Raw genomic sequence first — 20727 nt, 5'->3', positions numbered from 1 at the left:
TTCAAGGGGTGTGTGAAAGTAGTTAACACACTGGAGTCTTCTGACTATATAAGTCAAATAATCTTTGAAGGATGACATTGAAAGGAACAATTTCTAATTCGTTATGATTACTAGTAATGCTGAATTCCCTATGCAAGTTAAGCTTTTGACCCCTGCTCAGAGTGCTATGGGGTGTGTGAAAGTAGTTAACGCACTGGAGTCTTCTGACTATATAAGTCAAATAATCTTTGAAGGATGACATTGAAAGGAACAATTTCTAATTCGTTATGATTACTAGTAATGCTGAATTCCCTATGCAAGTTAAGCTTTTGACCCCTGCTCAGAGTGCTAGGTCCAAATCTTTAAAAACACGACCTTCAAGTGAATTATTGGTCTTGGAACCTAATCCCCAAGTAAAGGTGAACAAGAAATTTCCCTCCGTGTTCCATATGAGCTTCCTTGTCCCTTATCTCCCTGTTCCCTTTGGCCACCCTGGCCTATTGTGTAAAGTTGTTAACGATAAAATGTTGTTGAGTTTTAAAAGAAGCTTTGGAAGTGTTCTGGAGTGTTATGATAATTGTATTTATATGTGTAATTGCTATATATTTTAAATTATTATTGTGCACTGGAATTTTAAATGCAACCTGCACTAGCTCATTCCAGGCATGTTGTTTCTTGTGTCTGCTTGGTATTTAGGTCTGACCGGATCTATTGTTTTAAAGGATAGCCGCTTATCTGATATCCTTTCAGATCTCCAGGTACTGAATGTTATTCCTTTATTGATTTCAGTGGTTACTGTATCTTATTTGAGATATTCTAATTGAAGTCAATTACAACAAGAACAGATTGGTGTTAAACATTGACTTGTCTTTGTGTGTTGTGCAAAGGTTCAATTTGAACCTAATTTTTTATCAACTTCAACAGCAAGCCATCTATTACACATTTGAATATTTTTCAATTACTTCTTGAATATTTTAGTCTGGCACATATTCCTTCTCTGTGTATGTTGAATCGAATGGTTAATTGTATGGTAATCTTACAACTTAGCTTTGAAGTTATAGGTTTTTTCTACATGAACCTGCAGACTGTTTTTGATGGAATTTAGGTTAACAAAGCTCAACATCTACTGCTTTGCAGTCAAATCAAGCAAGATTCAAAATCAAGACTATTCTTTTTCCTCGTGGGAGAAAAATTGAAATGCATAGAACAATGCATATGGTAATTGTTAAAATTGGAAACTAGGGCCAAATTCCACTTTCGACAGTTCATTTGATGGAGATGATGATTGCATTGAATTCCTCTTTCCGAGAGGACCAAAATTGATCTAAAGATCATCTAATTTGAATAAGCAGAAGTGTGTTTTTGAATTTATGCCCACACGTGTAAATTGTTCAGGTTTGCCATATCATGTAGTCATGAAGCCCAAGAGACATGTCACTTCACCCTTAATGACTTGTATAAATACAAGTGAGCTCTCACCTCATTTGCATCATCATCACTCACACATTCTACTTTCTCTTTCTCTCATTGGTTTGTACAGCTATTGGGCATTCTTTCTCTCACACGTGTGGCAAGGAGGATGAATTTCAGACAGAAGTACATGGCCGAAAATTTCAGGGGTTGACTGAAGTTTGAACAACATTGACCAGGGATTGTTTGACCAAGTTTGACTGCAATTTTGGAGGTTTTGACTCTGTTTGATCAGGCCACATTAATTGGCACAGAAGCCGAGATTTTCTGGGCTGTTTGACCTGCGTTGACTGCAGGGTTGACTTTAGGTTGACCAAAATTGACTGCAGATTTTATGACTGTTTTGGGGTGACTTTGACCACTGCTGGAGGCCGAGTTTGATTGCCTTTGACTGAGCTTCAAAGGGGAAGTTTTGCTGCTACATTGACCATCTTTGACTTTTTGGTTAGGGCTGAATTTGATTGCAGTTCACTGCAGATTTGACAAGGCTGTTTTGACTTTGATTTGGCAAGTCAACTTTGACTTTTTGTACTCTCTCTCTCTCTCTCTAAACATTTGATATAATAATAAGAAGAATTGATCAAAAGGTTTTCTCCACATAGGGGTTTTTCCCTGGCATCCGCTGCCAAATCTGGTGTTCTCTTGTCTTGGATTGTCTTCTGCATTTTATTTTATGTTCTATCTATAGTTATTGTCAATGTGATTTTATTTTATTTTATTTTATTTTTTATTTTTATTTTTTATTTTTATTTTTATTTTATTTATTTATTTATTTATTTATTTTATTTTATTTTATTTATTTATTTATTTATTTATTTTTTTTTTTTTTTTTTTTTTCTGAATCAGACTATTCTATTATATTACAAAAAGTCAAAAATTACAGCATCAGTGTTACAACAGGGCCGTAGCCCTGTGATTCCTGTCGAGAGATTGACAGTTTGCCCAAGTTTAAACATGTCCAAAATTACACAGGTACAAAAATTGGAAGCGATGACAAACTAGCATAACGACACAGGACAATGCATAAGACCGACACCTAAAACATATGGATAGCCGACACTTGGATTTTGAGATCCAACACATACAAGATGACAAGATGAGTGAAAACAGAGATGACAATGAGTGAAAACAGAGAAAACTTTCCCGTCCCAGCGACTAAGAGCGAACAACAGGTCGAGTTATTCATCGTCGGTGGTATGCGGTTCGTCTCCTCCTTGCCCCTGAAGTGCTTGGGGATGTCCGGGTCGGAGAGATGGATCCTCTGCGCTGGTTCGCTGGGGCCTGCCTGAGAGTCTGGGGAAGAGCTTTCCTTGATGGGGCGTAACAGATCAATAGTAGGCATTTGCATATCGATTGTGGGAACAATCTCTGGAACCCGAGGAGGGTTTGCCTGCGGTGCTTCCTCTTGACCCCTTGGATTGCCACAGTGCTCAACAGAAACCGAAACGATGAATGTGGAATTTGCCAGAGAGCAGGGAATTCGATACCTGACCATGGGATGCGCAGAGTGCCCGCAGTCCATGATTTCTCCATGCTCCGTTGCCCTACCGCGGCCAGCTGCTCGTCCCCGGGAGCGACGGTGGTCTGAAGTAACTTCAATTGATGAAGAGGGAGAAATTGCATGCCTCTGAGCCGAAGCACGACCCCTGGAGCTTCCGCGCCTGCTAATCATCCTCAAGCGCTCACGCTGCATCACCAAGTTAGCCAGAGAGCAGGAATATCCCTGCGCAATCTTCCACAGAACCAGAGAATAATCCGACGCTACCACCGAGTGCTCATACCTTATGCAAGAGTGCTGGAAAGTGACAGAGGTGCCAGGCCTTTGTAGCGCCATTTTTCCACTTCCCAGGAGAACAGTTAAGACAGAAATGACTGGTATTAATTCCCGCAGAGGGACAACCGCCGCCAGTCTTAAATAACCACCGGCTCTGTAATGCGTGGCTCGTCCGGGCTGACACATGCCCATGTGACGAGCCATTGGCCTGCTACGCGTTGGAGCCACCCGCATCTGGGAATGGTTAATGTGATTGTTATTGGAAAACTAAATTGGAAATTGTCATTGGGCTACTAAAGGAACATTGAAGTAATTGTGCTAAGCATAGAACATACCATTGTTAACAAAATTTAACATGGTATCAGAGCACAGGTGAAGACAAAGCCCAAGCAAGAGAGAGAAAAGCAATCACTAAGGGAGATCTGTTAGACAAGATTATTGGACTAGCCTTAATGGCTACTACATCTTACTTCAAATCTGAGGATAAGCTCAAGGACAAATCTGATTATCATGCATGGAAGATGACTTTGGATTTGACTTTGGAAGAGCATGATGCCATGGACTATGTGCAGGGAAGAGTGGTGGAGCCTCCTTCAAATGCACTTGCTGCTGCAAAGATGAAGTACAAGAAAGGTGAGGTCAAAGCTAAAAGAATTATCATAGACTCCATTCAAAAGCATTTGGTTGCCTATATTTCTGATTTGGAAACATCTAAGGAGATGTATGATAAGCTGGTTGGGATGTTCAAAGTAAACAATGCAAATCAAATCCTCTTTCTCAAGAACAAGTTGAAGGACATCAAGATGGATAAAGGGGAGTCTATCAAATCCTACTTTATGAGAATAACACAATCAATAATGACCTAGTATCTATTGGAGAAGTTATTGTTGACAGGGATCTCACTCTCATTGCACTTGGAGGTCTTTCAAGAGCATGGGATGTGTTTAACACCACCATTCTCAACAATGACAAGATTCCTAGTTTCGATGAATTATTGGCTAGATGCACTCAAGAGGAGATGAGGATGATGGAGAGAGACAAGCCTTCAAATGGAAATGAACCTATTGCTTTCTCCACTCATGCTAAGAGGAAAAATAATGCTGGTCCAAGGAGACAGGGTCAAGGATTCAAGCAAGGATTCAAAGAAGGAAGAAAAGGAAGGTGCTACAATTGTAACAGGTTCGACCACTATGCTAGAGATTGTCCTCACAAGAAGGATTCTCCAAGGGATGACGACAACAACAACAACAATTTCAAAGGCAATGGAAATCAAAGGAACAACAGGTTCAACAATAAAGGAAAGAGGAATGCTCCTGCTGCTTGATATGGAAATGGTTGACCTCCCAAAAGGACGAGAAATTCCAGGTATGAGGAAAGTAATGTTGTAGAAAAACAAAAGGAGTTTTATCTTATTTCCGCTCTATCTACTGCCTCTCCTCTAGATACTTTGGATCATTGGTTGATTGATAGTGGAGCCTCAAGGCACTTCACTGGGTACAAAGAGGCCCTCTCAAATTTGATTGAAAAGAAGACTAATTTGAAGATCATACTTGGAGATAATGCCACCTACCCTGTGAAAGGGATAGGTACTGTCACTCTTCACTTGAATCAAGGTCAAACAATTCATCTTCAAGAAGTATTGTATGTGCCTGATTTGAAGAAGAACCTAGTGTCTATTTCTGCGATGGAAGATAAAGGCTTCAAGGTAGCATTCATTGATGGAAAGGTACGTATTTGGCAAAGAAACCCTAAAGATGCATTTACTCTTGGATTTAGGGTTGATGGTCTCTATCAAGTTGGAGGAAGTCCTTTGGGAGCCTTGACTTGTGATACTTCTCTTCAATCTGAATTATGGCATCGGAGATTTGCCCACCTTCATTACAAAGCCTTACCTGGGGTAAGGAAGATGGTCATAGGTATGCCTAAGTTCAACATGAATCATGAAGGAGTTTGTCAGGGTTGTGCAACTGGGAAACTTACAAGGGGACCATTCCTTTCAAGTGAAAGCCAAACTTCCGATATTCTTCAATTGGTCCATTCTGATCTATCTGGTATGTTGCCCGTAACATCATTAGGAGGATACTTATACTATGCAATTTTTGTGGATGACTTCTCTCGCAAAACATGGATCTATTTCTTGAAGAAGAAGGATGAAGTGTTCAAATGGTTCCGTTCTTTCAAAGCCTTGGTGGAAAATCAAACAGGGAAGAAGATCAAAATATTGAGGACCGATAATGGAACTGAATATGAATCAAATGAATTCAATGACTTTTGTAGAGAGGCTGGCATTAAGAGGGAGACAACTGTTCCATACACTCCTGAGCAAAATGGAGTTGCTGAAAGAAAGAATCGAACAATCATGGAAGCCACTCGTGCCATGCTCCATGATCAAGGTCCACCAAAGTTCTTACTTGGAGAAGTTGCCAACATTGTCGTGTATGTTCAAAGTAGGAGCCCGCATCAAGCACTGGATTTCAAGACACCCGAAGAAGTTTTCATTGGCAAGAAACCTGATGTTTCTCATTTAGAATATTTGGTTGTCCTGTTGGAAGCATCTAGGAAGAAAGGCACATTTGTGGACTACAGTGAAAATTCAAAGGCATGTAGCATCTATGTGCCTAGTCAAAGGGATGTGGAAGTAAGCCTTGATGTCATCTTCGATGAAGACACTGCCCTTGGAAAAGCCAAAGATCTCCCCATTCCAAGTAAGGATAATGATGATGTTGCAGAAAAGCAGGATGAACCTCCGACAGATGAGCCTATGCCCGATGTTGAAGGCTCGATGGATCCCATTGATCCACCTCCTGGTGATCCCTCTACCTCAAGGAAAATACCTTTGTGGCTCAAAGATACTCTCGAAGATGCTAAAAGACACACTGCTCCAAGAGGGACATTTCGCGAAAGTAAGAAGCCAAACAAGTATCAAGGGTACTTAGCTGCTATGAGTACTATTGTTCAAACTAAGCCATGTTCGTTCGAAGAAGTCGTAAAGCACCAAGTCTGGAAGGATGCGATGAATGATGAATATGAATCTATAATGAAGAATGATGTCTGGGATGTGGTGCCTAGACCCAAGGACAAGTCCATGGTCACCTCTAAATGGCTTTACAAAATAAAACATGGAGCTGACGGGAGTGCTGAAAAGTATAAGGCTAGGTTCGTTGCTCAAGGCTTCTCTCAAAAGGAAGGAGTGGACTATGACGAGATATTTGCACCAGTTGCCCGATATACCACTATCCGATCTATTATTGCTCTTGTTGCCACTCAAGGATGGAACCTACATCAAATGGACGTTAAAACTGCTTTCTTGCATGGCTCGCTTAAGGAGGAAGTCTACTTGGAACAACCTCAGGGGTTCGAAGTACAAGATCGAAGGACACATGTATGCAGGTTGAAGAAATCCCTCTATGGGTTGAAGCAAGCCCCTAGGGCTTGGTATGAGAGGATTGATAGCTATCTTATGAAGTTGGGATTTACGAGGAGCGATGCTGATCCTAACCTATACTTCAAGGTTGAAAAGGACATGCCTCTCATCTTGGTCCTTTATGTAGATGATCTCTTTCTGACAGGTGCAGACCCTCTCATTTATCAATGCAAGAGGGAGATGGCTTCCGAGTTCAAGATGAAAGACCTAGGACTGATGCACTACTTCCTAGGATTAAAGGTTTGGCAAAAGCAGGTGGGATTTTCCTTTCTCAAGGAAAATACATTGTGAAGCTGCTCGAGAGATGTGGGATGGTGGATTGCAAGTCTGTGTCTACTCCAATGGAACTCAACTTCAAGAAGCTATGTGGTAGTGTTGCTGGGCCTAGATTGGCAATCCTTTCCGAATACAAACAACTTGTGGGGGCCCTGATGTTCCTGGTGAACTCCCGTCCTGACATATGCTTCGCTGTGAAGACGTTGAGTCAATTTATGGTTGAGCCTCATCACATACATTGGATTGCTGCTAAGAATCTCTTGAGATATCTTCGTGGCACAATCAACTATGGACTAAGATACACTGCTGGGAATTTGAGGCTACATGGATATACCGATGCTAACTGGGTTGGTAGTGTGGTGGATCAAAAAAGCACGTTTGGATGTTGCACAAACTAGCTTGTTGTGTATATATACAATTAAGGCAGTACAAACTAGCTTGCCAAAGATTTTAAGATAAGATAAGATAATTATATTAATATCCAACAAATGACCACAAAAGTAAGTTAATGGGACTGAAGAGTACAACCAATATGAATACAATGTGGGAATGCAAGTGCAACTCCTGGAAATGCTGAAAATAATATAAATAAAGAAACCTACATAACATAAACATATGTATAAAACTGTGACAAAGGTATAGTGATAAAAAACACTAAGTGGGTTTGTCCAAGACTGGAAAGGTGGACAACTCAAGAATTTGTCAAGAGAGAGAGAGCACAAGCGATGAGGCCAATGATGTCAAGGTCTCCTAAGTTTGATGGCTAAGGGAGAGGGGGGCATACAAGGCACTGGCCTGCTGTTGTAGTCCCCTAGAACCATCAGCAGTCTGAATGTATGATCTTGGGGGGATGTATGAGCAAGGGATACTCCTAGCATCTGAGGTCATCTGAGGTCAAAAGAAGGAAACTTAGGATGGATCTTTGGTTGCTCCTTTGGGTCTGGGAGGTAGTCTGATAGGTGGGAGATGCTCTACTTTAAATTCGTCTGGTGTTGATCTCTCTAATGCTCTGAGAACGTGTGGCATGGTGTATGAACTGATACCTCCAAACTTGTCTCGATAATTCCAACACCAAGTGAGAAGGTTTGTTCTCATAAGAGTTTAGATGTTGACTAAGACTTTTCAACAATATGGAACTGTGAAACGAATTGGTGTAGCCCACACATTAACGTGAGCAACCCCTTGCACAATTAGCGGTGCAGAGTGACGATTTGTGTTGTGGATGTGCTAAAAGTCAGGTTGCATAGTGCACTGCTGTGTTTTGATTGCACATGATGAAAATGAGTCTGACAAATGTTATCATGCAACCATACAACACCATCAGAGAACAATGCAGAGCATGTTAGTGGAATTGCAACTTAATATAAATTCATACAGATTTTCAATAGTAAAAATAGATTGTCTTTCCATGACTCTGTCTATTCCTCTTCCCTTCCTTTTCCCTATATGGAAATATATCAACAAATGAGAGACTAAACACTTTGTATTCCCGTAGCTATGCTATTCATTTTGGTCATAGCATTATAAATGGGTTGCTTGGTTTCTGATTTTGGTCACTTTATGTTCGCAAGTACATCCTGTCTTGTAAATGAAATTTGATTTATTACCTAAACTAGTGTGCCATTATCTGCTTCTTGTTAGTTTTGTAGCCCGGGAGGTACTTCCACATGGGTTGTGCCTAGCATGTGGAAGTGACCCTTCATATTCCCTTCGTAGCCACTTAACTTTGTAAAGTGATTTTATAAAGTACCTTTTGAATTTAATGATTAAAAATGCTTTAAATGATTTTATAAAGTTAGAAAGTATTTTTTTTCTAAAAGTGACTTTATAAAGTTTGAGTGACTTGAGTGATTTTAGAAAGTGTTTTTTTCTAAAAGTGACTTAAGTCATCTCAATAAGAGATTAAGTCACAACTGTTGATCTTGAGATGGCAACATTTAATCTTGGCCATTGAGATCAGGGGTCAAGGTTTTAGTCATTAATGAGTTTATAAAAGGGGGGGGGGAGTGAAGAGGCACACGTTTCATGAGAGGTGAGGAGAAAAAGAGGAGGAACAATAAGGAAGGGCGCAAATTCGAAGGCAACTAGTTGCAAGAGAAGGGCATGTTTCTCAAGGCAACTTGCAACAGGGGAAGGGCATGCTTTTCTAGGAGATTTTCATCCATTAATGCAGGCCGTACAACAACAAATTTGGGCACTGAATTTCAGCAATAGGGCTCAAATTTCAAGAGAAATACTGTTGTTTTGTACAAGAAAAATTGGCACAAAAATTGAGACAACAAGGGTGTTGTTTTCTAGATTGTTTTTATGGTGCATTTAGTGCAATCCATACAATAGAATCACAAAATTCTAGACATTGCATGGCACAATTTTCAAGAGATTCTTAGGCACAAATTTTGAGATAAGTATTGTTACCGCTCAATCTAACAGGGGTCCTAAGAGGGGTTCCAACGGGGCAACTACTAGATCAAGTGGCAACAATGGGACAAAGGCCCATTGTCACCTCAGTCGATGTCCCATGCTCTTTATAGACTTTTGCTGATGGGAGGAGTCTTGGTATAAAGGAAATCACAAGGAGGAATAAGTCAATGATGGGATATTTAGTGATTCCTCAAGCCCATTCACAAGAGAGACTCAAATAATAGGCTTGCTTGCTTTAGGGGCAAGGTAAAGGGCTCTCTAAGAAAGGCTCAAGGGAGACTTAAACCTAGGGATTAGAGGTATTCCTTAATGAAGAATGCCCTAGACCTAAGGCTCCTTTAGAGACAAGGTTTCTAGGTGGGCCCTGTGAGATAAGGAATGATGGAAATATGGGACCACAAAGAAGCCCAATGGCCACCCAAACAAGACTTAGGGTTTCGGGGTAATCTTCAATCAAATTTCAAGTCAAGTAAAGGAGGAAAGAGGGATCAATAATAGATGAACTTTCGTTGAGTTTTCAAGCACAATAGACCCCTTGAAATGCCACTAACCTAAAGAGACCTAGACCAAAACAGTTTTGGGGCTAGGGCTTGATATTTCTCCAAAATTGATCATGGGATTGCCTTCAAACTTGGAGGGCTAGAAGAGGAGACAACAACGCAGTCCTCCACCAACTCGCACCTCAAATGGATGGCTCTAAAGAAAATCGTTTGATGCCCTAGTCAAGCCGTCTAGGGTTAGGGTATAATCAATGAAAAGATAATAAAGGTTTTAGGGATGATCAACAATGGATTATGGGTTAGTGCCTTGCTTTTTGGGAGAAATGTAGTCAAACGACCTTGACTAAGGAAAATTCGATGCTTCAAGGAGACCTTAAGGGACCTTGCTATCCTAATAGAAGATAGCAAATGAAAACCCTTAAGAATTTTGTACTTCCAATACAATATCAAGTTGGAGTTTCAAGGACTTAATTACACAATTATTCCCCTAGGAACATTCACTCAATCTTTGTCAAATGAGTAACACATGCAAAAATCCCAACAATTTTCAATGCTCCAAGCACTTCGCATTAATTAGGGCATATCCAATTACAACAAGAGAAAATTTCATGCATTAGACATTTATTATGACAAAAATAAGCATCATAAAGCACTTACAAAGCAAAGAAAGAGTATATCCATCCATCCAACATGCAAAATAGAAGCTCCAAGAAGAAGTGTGAAGTTAATCCAAACATCAAAATTCATTTAAAAGCTCCAAAATTCGTCGAAATTGCAGGTCTGAGTTCTCTTTGAGAGACAAGTCCAAATCCAAGTGATGATGAGAGATCAAATGTTCCGTCTTACATTTATATGCTCCTCTAAGGGATTCAAATGGCCAAATTTGGCCTAATAATGCTCCTAATAATAAAATAATGTGCAAAGTAACCGTAGTTTGGTGTTATATACCTAGGGGGGATAATATGGGGTACCAAGGGAGGTACCCAAGGTAATAATGTAATAATGGGATGGGCCATAGTAATAAATAAGGTGGTTAACCCATATCATGTAAGGGACCACAAGTAGTTAGTAATAATGTAATGGGCCCATGGTATTAGTTTTATGGTATGAGGGAACCATGGTAATGACCCATGGCATTGTATGTATGAGGCCTATATAGAAGCTAGAGACTCCAGATCAAGAATGTCAAGGAATAGTGTCAAGGATTATTGTATGTATAGGCATATGGCTTGTGGAGTGTTCTCCTTCCTTAAGGAGTGAATGTATGGTGTTGCCCTACCTTAAGGGTTTTGATAATAAAGAAGCATTTCTATCTATTTCTCTCTTATTGTTTATGGGTTTGTTTGCATTATCATATAATATTCCGGGTTAGATCTATAACAAGTGGTGACAAGCCTACCAAACAACTCCATAACATGAATAATTAACCTCTCAACTTTCAAGTAGGCCAAAATGATAGAAAAGTAGCTAGAAGGGTCGTTGGAAGGCCAAATGAAGCCCTTCATGTGCCATAATGAATAGGAGGGCTCTAATAGCAGTGATGAAGGGGGTGGCCTTTTGATCGCCAAGCAAATGACCAGTGGTGCTCCCAAGTGGCTGTGGGGGCACTAAGAACATCCTCATGGGTCTCCAACTGAATCGAACAAGCTTGTGCTCCATTTATAAGGGCTAGAACAATGATGCAAACCCTCCCTTGTCTCCCTAGGTGAGACAAAACCCCATTTAGGCCCTGGATCAACTGCCAAGTGTGTGGTGCAAGTGTGTAGCTGGCTAGGCAAGGTGGTCTAGGTGCATCATCATCATCGAACAAGTGGGACACAAGCAAGCAATAAGTGTTGTTGAGGATCCCATGGCATGGCTATCTGCTCTCTGCTATAGTGGAGGCCCATGGCTCTCAATGCTCACCTTATAAATGCCATTAAGACCCTCTGGAGGGCTTGGACCTTGTATAGGGAGACCAAACCCCAAGATGAAGACCCATTTGCAATCCTGTATAAGATCCAATGCATCTCCTCGCCTTCCAGTACAACAATTCATTAGTGCAATTGAGCAAATGAGCTTACAAATCATGGAACCAAGTGGGCACTTCATAGTGGCATGCCCTTCCATAATGGGCTTTAGAATGTACAGGTGTCTCCAGGCTCAAGAAGGAGGTTAATCAAGGACCCTATTAGGTGGTTTCAACCTCTAAGGGAGTGACAAGTCCATGGTACATTCGTCAGATGGCAGGTGTCATGTGAAATAGTGATGGAACAGAGTGGGGTAATAGGAAAGGCTCCAAGCCACATGCCATGGTACAAGGGTAGCTATAATGAGGGAGGCCCACACTTGGGTGTATAGATGTAGGAGGGAGCAATCGTGGTACATGAGTTACCCTAACCTTTGTTTTTCCACCCTTCTTCATATGCCTTTTGCCTTTTATTGATTTTTCTTTTATCACTGCTCAGGGCTCTAGGGAATGAGAACATGATGTGAATGATATAGCAACGGATACCCCCTTAGGGTAGGGTAGTTCATCGCCCACTAGGGTTTGGGACAATCATGGGTTCCTTAATGATGCAAGGGGCTCACATAAGGGGCCCTAGGAACCAAGGTGATGGCCATGATAAGGGGTAGAGCTCATGTTTGGCTTTTGCCCACGTGCTAAATTTTTATGTCTCGATTATCTTTTTGCATTTTATGGTACATTTCCTTTTGTGAGTGGCCAAATTATGCTTTTAATTTTTTTTAGCGGCTGAAACCTCTGAGGCATTGTTCTAGGGCCACCCCAAAGTGTGGACAAGGGGAGGGGAGGCTAACTCCTTGTTGACCCAATGGACAAATGTGGACCTAGATGGGAAATATGTAAAAAGGGGTTATAATGAGTGGAGGGGAAGGATGTATGTGGTGTTGGGATGCGGGACCATGCAACCAAAATCGGGGTTTCCCATGTAGTGGCACTCCTAAAGCTAGTAGCTAATAAAGGAGATCCCACGGAACTAGGGTACAAAGTTAACCACCAAGTTGGACAAGGGGATAAGAGTACAAACCAAGCCCATTCTTTTCGCCGAATCCCCCCACTAATTGATGGCCAGGAGTGTCCATGATGAGTAAGCAAAAATACCCAACTACATAATGAAAGCCATACCTTCGGGGTTGGAAGGCCCATCTTCAAACATACAATCATAATAGGTGGGCAAGGTTACATAATGGTTGGCTTAGGTGGTGGAGATGATGGCACATTGAGCTATTTGGTGGCTGCAAGGGGTTGCTGGTTGCAGACTGAAGACAATTTAAGAGAAAAAATTCTACTATGGCTGTCACCCATAGGTGGTGGGTAACATCTGGCTCCAACTGGGACATGATCTCTCAGTAGAGTGCACAAACGTACTCGAATGAGGAGGTCATGAGAACACCAACAATCTCTTGGGATCGCAGACCTGCTACCTGCACATCAAAGACTAAGCACACGGGGCAACATGTTTTTGCGGCATCTTATGATCGCCCATGCTTTTGTTAGGCCATAAAATCAACAAGAAATAAAATTTTAATTCTAAATGCCAATTCTAATCTAAATGCACCTACTCTAGCATGATAAAAGAATATGATGTTAGTTCTAATGCGAAAATCAATATGCAATGCATCCTACCCTAACATGCATATTATCTTAGGCAAAGACTAAGTGTAATCATAGAGCCAGTGCAACCAACATATCATTAGATCAATATAAACATGCCTACCTATATGATTACTCATGCAATAGATCCAAAAGCCAACATAGAAACAATCACATGGAGGATGATGCGGGTGGGAGGCGAGAAAATATGATATCCATATGATGTAGAAAGGAGTCTTGGATGAGGGGAAAGATACCAATTTAGAGGTTCAAAGCCTCTCTTGCAAACACAAAATGGACAAATGAATGACCAAGCTCAAGAACTCCCTATCACGATCATTGTTCATAATGTTGTGCTTTGTGGATGCCACAAGGTCATGACGGGAAGGGAAAGGGGATTGAGGAGGAGGGGCACAACAAACAGGTTGCTCAATGTGATGGTCACATTGGAGAGGGGCAATGATTGTGTGCTCATAATCTTAAGGGTATGTTTGGGAAGAGGGGATACATCTAATGAGTGGCTCTTCCTCAACATCATACTCAGGAGGGGGAAAGGGTTCATCAATATTAGAGATGGTATGAGAAAGGGTGAGGCAAGGGCTCATGGATAATGTAGCTATGTCTTTGGGATCTTGGAGAAGGCAAGGGAAGTAAGGCTTTGCTTAGCGTCATCATAGGTATCATAAATGGGGTCAGTTACTTCCGATATACCTTCTTTATGTATGGGAAAACAATGATCCTCCCTCTTAGGGGTGTGAATAGGCATATCATTTTGAGTAGTATATTGAAGAAAGGGACAATCAATTTCAACCTTGTTGTCAGTGTCATAAATAGTGTCATTTCTAAAACGACGACTGCCAACTTCCCATTTACCTTCGTTGATGCATAAGAAATCATAAATGTCAACGTCACATGGAGCTACAATAGCCATATCCTCTAACGCCTTTTCATGAACGAGAAGCCCCATTTCATGATGTTCATCCTTGTGGGCTTGAATGGGGCTTTCATTAATACCACGTTCATTCCCGATTCCCAAATCTGTATCTTGAAGATCCTCCATGGGTTCTTCATTTGCTTGGTCATCACGATTTTCCTCAGAATCATTCCAATCATCCAATTCATTGACTTCTATGGGATGACTTTGTTGTGAATTGTAATATCTTTCGTTGACTAGTTCAATCAAGATATTGAAAGCACAAGTATGGTGAGCAAACTTAAAGAGACGGTCAAGATCTTTCTCATAGGCACATTGTATTAGGTAGATTTCTTTGCTCTTCCTACTACAATACTCGAATATGAAATCCCTGTCTTTGTGCTCAATTAAATACTCATAATACTCAATAAACAAATCCACACTTTCTTGTAATTGTTGAAAGTATTCATCATCAAGTACATTGCAAGGAAAACCAAGGACAACCTCTCTTTGACTAAGCCATTTTCTATGATTTTGCATATAAGATCAAAATGGAGTCGCCATGGTGAATTTAAAAGCCTTGATAGATGCTTGCTTCACCCTACAAGCATTAACCTTGAAGTTCAATGAAGAACTAGGGCTTCGTTCTTCCAATGGAGTCGCCAAGAATGATATGTCGATAATGTCGTAAGGGAACAAGACACACGTCTCATGTCCCCGACAACAACTCCAAAAATGTTACTGCTCAATCTATTAGGGGTCCTAGGAGGGGTTACGACAAGGCAACTACTAGACCCCGTGGTAACAATGGGACAAAGACCCACTGTCACCTGAATCGATGTCCCCTGCTCTTTACATACTTTCACCGATGGGAGGAGTCCTGGTATAAAGGAAATCACAAGGAGGAATAAGTCAATGATGGGATATATAGTGATTCCTAAAGCCCATTCACAAGAGAGACTCAAATAATAGGCTTGCTTGCTTTAGGGGCAAGGTAAAGGGCTCTTTAAGAAAGGACCAAGAGAGACTTAGACCTAAGGATTAAACGTATTCCTTAATGAAGAATGTCCTAGACCTAAGACTCCTTTAGAGATAAGGTTTCTAGGTGGCCTTGTGAGATAAAGAATGATGGAAATATGGGACCACCAAGAAGCACAAGGGCACCTAAACAAGACCTAGGGCTTCGGGGTAATCTTCAACCAAATGTATAAGTCTAGGAGGAAAGAGGGATCAATAATATATGAACTTCCATTGAGTTTTCAAGCACAATAGACCCCTTGAAATGTTGCTAATCGAAGGAGACCTAAACCAAAATAGTTTTGGGGCTAGGGTTTGATATCTCTAAAACCAACTGTGGGATTGTCTTCAAACTTGGAGGGCTAGAAGAGGAGACAACAACGCAGTCCTCCACCAACTCACACCTCAAATGGATGGCTCTAAAGAAAATCATTTGATGCCCTAGTCAAGCTGTTTAGGGTTAGGGAAAAATCAAAGAAAAGATAATAAAGGTTTTAGGGGTGATCAACAATGGATTATGGATCAATGCCTTGCTTTTTGGGAGAAATGGAGTCAAATGACCTTGACTAAGGCAACTTCGATGCTTCAAGGAGACCTTAAGGGACCTTGCTATCCTAATAGAAGATGGCAAACGAAAACCCTTAAGAATTTTATACTTCCAATACAATATCAAGATGGAGTTTCAAGGACTTAATTACACAATTATTCCCCTAGGAAATAGTGATGGAACAGAGTGGGGTAATAGGGAAGGCTCTAAGCCACATGCCATGGTACAAGGGTCACTATAATGAGGGAACCCCACACTTGGATGTATAGATGTAGGAGGGAGAAATCGTGGTACGAGTTACCCCAACCTTTGTTTTTTCACTCTTTTTAATATGCCTTTTGCCTTTTATTAATTTTTCTTTTATAACTGCTCGGGGTTTTAGGGAATGAGAGCATGATGTGAATGACATAGCAGTAAATAACCCCTTAAGGTAGGGCAGTTCATCGCCCACCAGGGGTTGGGACAATCATGGGTTTCTTAATGATGTAGGGGGTTCACATAAGGGGCCCTAGGAAGTAGGGTGATGGCCATGATAAGGGGAAAAGGTCATGTTTGGCTTTTGCCCACGTGCTAAATTTTTATGTCATGTCCATCTTTTGCATTTTATGGTACATTTCCTGTTGTGAGTGGCCAAATTATGCTTTTGATTTTTTTTAGTGGCATCAACATCCGGGGCATTGTTCCAGGCCCGACCCAAAGTGTGGACAAGGGGAGGTGAGGCTAACTCCTTGTGGACCTTGTTACCACTCAAACTAGCAGGGATCCTAAAGGGGGATCCTTGAACGACTACTACTAGGCTAAGGGCAACAATGGAGCAATAACCCACTATCACCTCGGCTAAGGCTCCCTGCTCTTTACGGACTTTCACCGATGGAAGGAGATCTGTTATTATGAGGATCACTAAATGGATAGACCAATGATAGTGTGAAGGGTGATCCTAGAAGCCTAATCACAAGAGAGGCTCAAATATGTGGTTGACTTGCTTTGGAGGCAAGGTTTAAAGCTCTTTAGGAAAGGCTTAAGGGGAATTTCAAGGTTTAGGTTTAGGGTATGTATCTTATACAGGAGGTTTCTAGGCCTTGAAATTCTTGTGAAAGCTTGGATTCCCAATGATCCTTGAAGAATTACCCTTAATAGTGTATGGGACCACACGGGGCCAAGTGGACCTGGGGGTAGGTCAAGGGGGTAGGGTTTAGCAACCAATGATATGCTTGACCTATTTCGGAGGGGGAAAGGGACCAAAGAAAGAATTTTTAATGCAAGACAATGTGAGGGTCCCAATGAGGCTTCTAGCCCAAAGAAACCAAGGGCACGATTCATTCTCGAGGCTAGGGCTTGAGATATCTCAAGATCCCATCGTCGAAATTTCTTCAAAATTGGAGGGCACCTAGGAGACACACCAGCGCAGTAGGGGCCAAGAGATCAAATTTTTTTGATGGGTGGTTTGCAAGATAAATGATGCCCTAGGAGACCTAATGGGGCTAGGCCTAGAAAAGGAGAGGGAGTAGGATGAAAAAGGTTTAAGGTGATCACCTTTGGGTGGACTAGTGCCTAATCCTTTGGGGAGAAATGGAGTCAGGTAGAATTATGACTATGGACCTTTGAATTTTCTAGGTCAAGGAGGCCTCAAAGACAATTTCGCTTGGCACTAGGGCAGCAACAAAAGCAACTTCAAAAAATTTATACTTCGTTTTGCAAGATAAATGGCTTATCAAGATGAATTTCAGTAATGAAACATCCCTAGGAACATTCATTCATTATACATGGCCCATACATGAAGCATTCACTATCCAGAAACAAAATTTCCACAACTTCGCAAAAGAGATGCAGCAAATAAGCCCTACTATAGCAAATTCCCAAAAACAATGTATGTGACAAAATTAGAAAGAAAGAGTAGCATTAAAATGTACTTAAATGTATAAGAATATATCCAACCATCCAAAAAACTTTCCATCAAGAAGCTCAAGACATATGAAAATTATCTAGACATCAAAATTTATTCCATGCTACAAAATCTGTCCTCCAAGAAGGATAGCGAATTTCTCAAGAGAGATACAACTCCAATCTAAGTGATGATGAGAAATGAACTCTCATCATTTGTATTTATACACTCCTAATGAGTTTGATTTAGCTACTTGAGCCTACATTAGCCCCTAAAATAAAAATAATGTGCAAATAACTAACTTTTGGTGACAAGCCCACCAAACTAGCTCATAAACAAAATAACAAGCCTCTCAAGAGGTCGAATGATCAATAATACATGTCGTTGGGCCCTCTAAGAAGCCTGATGAAGTCCATAAGTGCCATAATGATGAATAGGACTCCCAAAAGTAATGGACAAGGGGTTGGCCCCTTGTTCTCCACATAATAAACCTGTGGTGCTCCCAATGGGTGTGAGGGCACACAAGTGACCTCATGGGTCTCCAAGTAAGTCAAAGATGCCTATAGACCATCTGTAAGGGCTCAGATGATGGTGTAAGTGATGCCACATCAGCATACAAGTCTTGGGTCATCTGCCAAGTGCATGGTACAACTGTGGGGCTGGCTGGGAAAAGGTGAACCAGGTGCATCTTCCTCATCCAATAGGTTAATCTCGAGCAATATTTGAACATCTATGGGGATCCATGGAGTGCTATCTACTGTTGTGGGGACCCATGGCTCTCAACACACACCCTACATGTGCCAATGTAGCCCTCTGGAGGGTTAGGACCTCGTATAGGGAGACCAAACCCAAAATGGAGACCACCTACAATCCTGCATAAGATCCAATGCGTCTCCTAGCCTTCCAGTACAACAAGTCATCAAGGAAGTCGACTAAAAGAGCTTACAAACTATGGACAACAAGTGGGACCTTCATAGTGGCATGCCCTTCCATAGTGGGTTTTGGCATGTGCTAATGTCTCCAAGCTCCAAATGGTGTTAACCAAGTATCCTATTAGGTGGTTTCTACTTCTAAAGGGGATAGTATGTTTAAGGTACATCCTTTAAAAGGTGGTGGCATGTGATAAGGAGATGAATGGAGTAGGGAATGAAAGGGGCAACCCTGGGTCACATGTTGGGGTACAAGGGTAGCTAATATAATGCAAGCCCACACTTGGGTATATAATGTATAGGAGGGAGCAATTATGGTACATGAGGTGCCTTGATGTTGATCTTTCCACCTTTCTTTATATGCCTTTTGCCTTTTATGATTTTTCATTAATTGACTGTGTTAGTGTCGGTCTTGAAAGCCCTCCATCAGTGATCAAAGCTCTTTGCATTTGCATTAGTAGGTGTCCCATCAGTGTCAAAATTTGCATCCCGTTAGGCATGCCATAACCCTGATGGAGGAGCTGGTCTATTCATACCCCTTTTGGCTTTGCTGGATCAGGTCATATCAGGTCATTGAGTTTGTCAAAATGCTCTTGTTTGGTCTTAATGTCAAAATTCTAGGTCTAGGGTTTTGGTCAGTTGTCTTAGCAAGGTTAGCAAGGTCATGTTTATGAGAGTCCTTGACTGACCAGCAAGCCAGAGGGAGGATGGTAAACATGTTCCTTTGAAATTTTCATCATGTATAGCTCATTTTTAACCTTGGATTTAAAAACCCTGTTTTTAAAGCCAAGGTCATGATAATTTTTGTAAAAAGAATAAGTGTCCAAGAAATCTTCAGAAAGGCAGCAACAACCCTGGTCCCCTTGCCACAGTCCTTCAGATGATCTCCCTGCAAAAAGAATCAGGTGATAGCACTCAAAAAGTCAACTTCAGGATAAAGGAAACCAAGAAAATCAGTGTTTTTAAAAAGTGACAAAATAGACTTTATAAAGTGGGTTTTGGATGAAATTTTTTCAAAAGTGAGATTATAAAAGGTAATTCTCCCTCCTTTAACTTTCATTGTGCATTTCGAGCTTCTAAGAGTGATTGTGAGAGAGTGCAAGTCGAAGAAGGCGAAGATACAAGTGTTTCGGGCAGTTTCCAGGTGCGCGACCCGTCCAGGCTCGTGCGCGACCTGTTGGGCGGTGCGCGACCCGTCCAGCAGCTTCCGGCAGTGCAAAAACACAACGGGCGCGACCCGTCCAGGGGTGTGCGCGACCCGTTCGTCTGCCAGCTTCCAAAACTGCAAACAAATTCCCTCATTCCTCTTCAAACTTGCTAAATCGATCGAGGTAGGCACTCAATTCATGAATGTTGATATGGATGGTGAAAATAATGATGTGTGTCATGGTTTTATCATTTAAATTTGCAAGTGAATGGATTAATATGGCTGTTGCTAATGTTTGTAAAATGCTAGGGTTTTGTGACTGTTTCAAGTGTTTATTGTCCCATTGATCCCTTCCTTTTTCCCCTCTTTCATTAATAATCATGCTTGCATCTCTGTCCTATTTCATTTGCACATAAAATGTTGCCCTACCCCCATCCCTAAGTTATAAACCCTACCCCTCTCACAAGCACTCAAACCCTAATTCCCTCTACCATACACATGCAAAAACTAAAACAAAAAAAGAAAAGATACATTGTAAAGACAGAAGAGAGTCATGTAAATTTAATGTGCTGTATATTTAAAAGCATGTACAAACCCCTATATATCTTTGACATCCCCTTGTACATGAACACTTTCCCTTTATGTGAAAATGATGAGTATGTACTCCTTAATGTGCATGTAACCCTTAAAAGAACAAAAAGAGCAGAATTTGCCTTATACCACACATGAACTCCTGCAAGCAAATTTGGTGTATGGTGTCCCTATGCCCCTATTGATATCTGTATCCCCTTACATGTTCATTATTATACATGTTTTGTCCCATATGAGATGTTCTTTGCAAATGATTTCCCAT

At 41.1% G+C, this 20727-nt stretch overlaps 1 protein-coding gene across 1 annotated transcript in view; it reads left to right on the top strand.

The window, feature by feature from the left end:
- The first annotated feature begins 644 nt into the window (after positions 1 to 644).
- Positions 645 to 20727, top strand: part of LOC149141126 (uncharacterized) — an 87105-nt gene continuing 67022 nt past the window's right edge. The window contains exon 1 of the mRNA XM_089446754.1: positions 645 to 737. Coding sequence (XP_089302880.1) covers positions 645 to 737 — 93 coding nt within the window. The remainder of the gene's footprint in view (positions 738 to 20727) is intronic.

Source organism: Pinus tabuliformis, chromosome X (assembly GCF_031772625.1).
Source record: "Pinus tabuliformis cultivar Carrire ecotype Pingquan chromosome X, CPIR1, whole genome shotgun sequence".
NCBI classification, from domain to species: domain Eukaryota; kingdom Viridiplantae; phylum Streptophyta; class Pinopsida; order Pinales; family Pinaceae; genus Pinus; species Pinus tabuliformis.
This window is presented reverse-complemented; position numbering and strand designations above follow the sequence as displayed.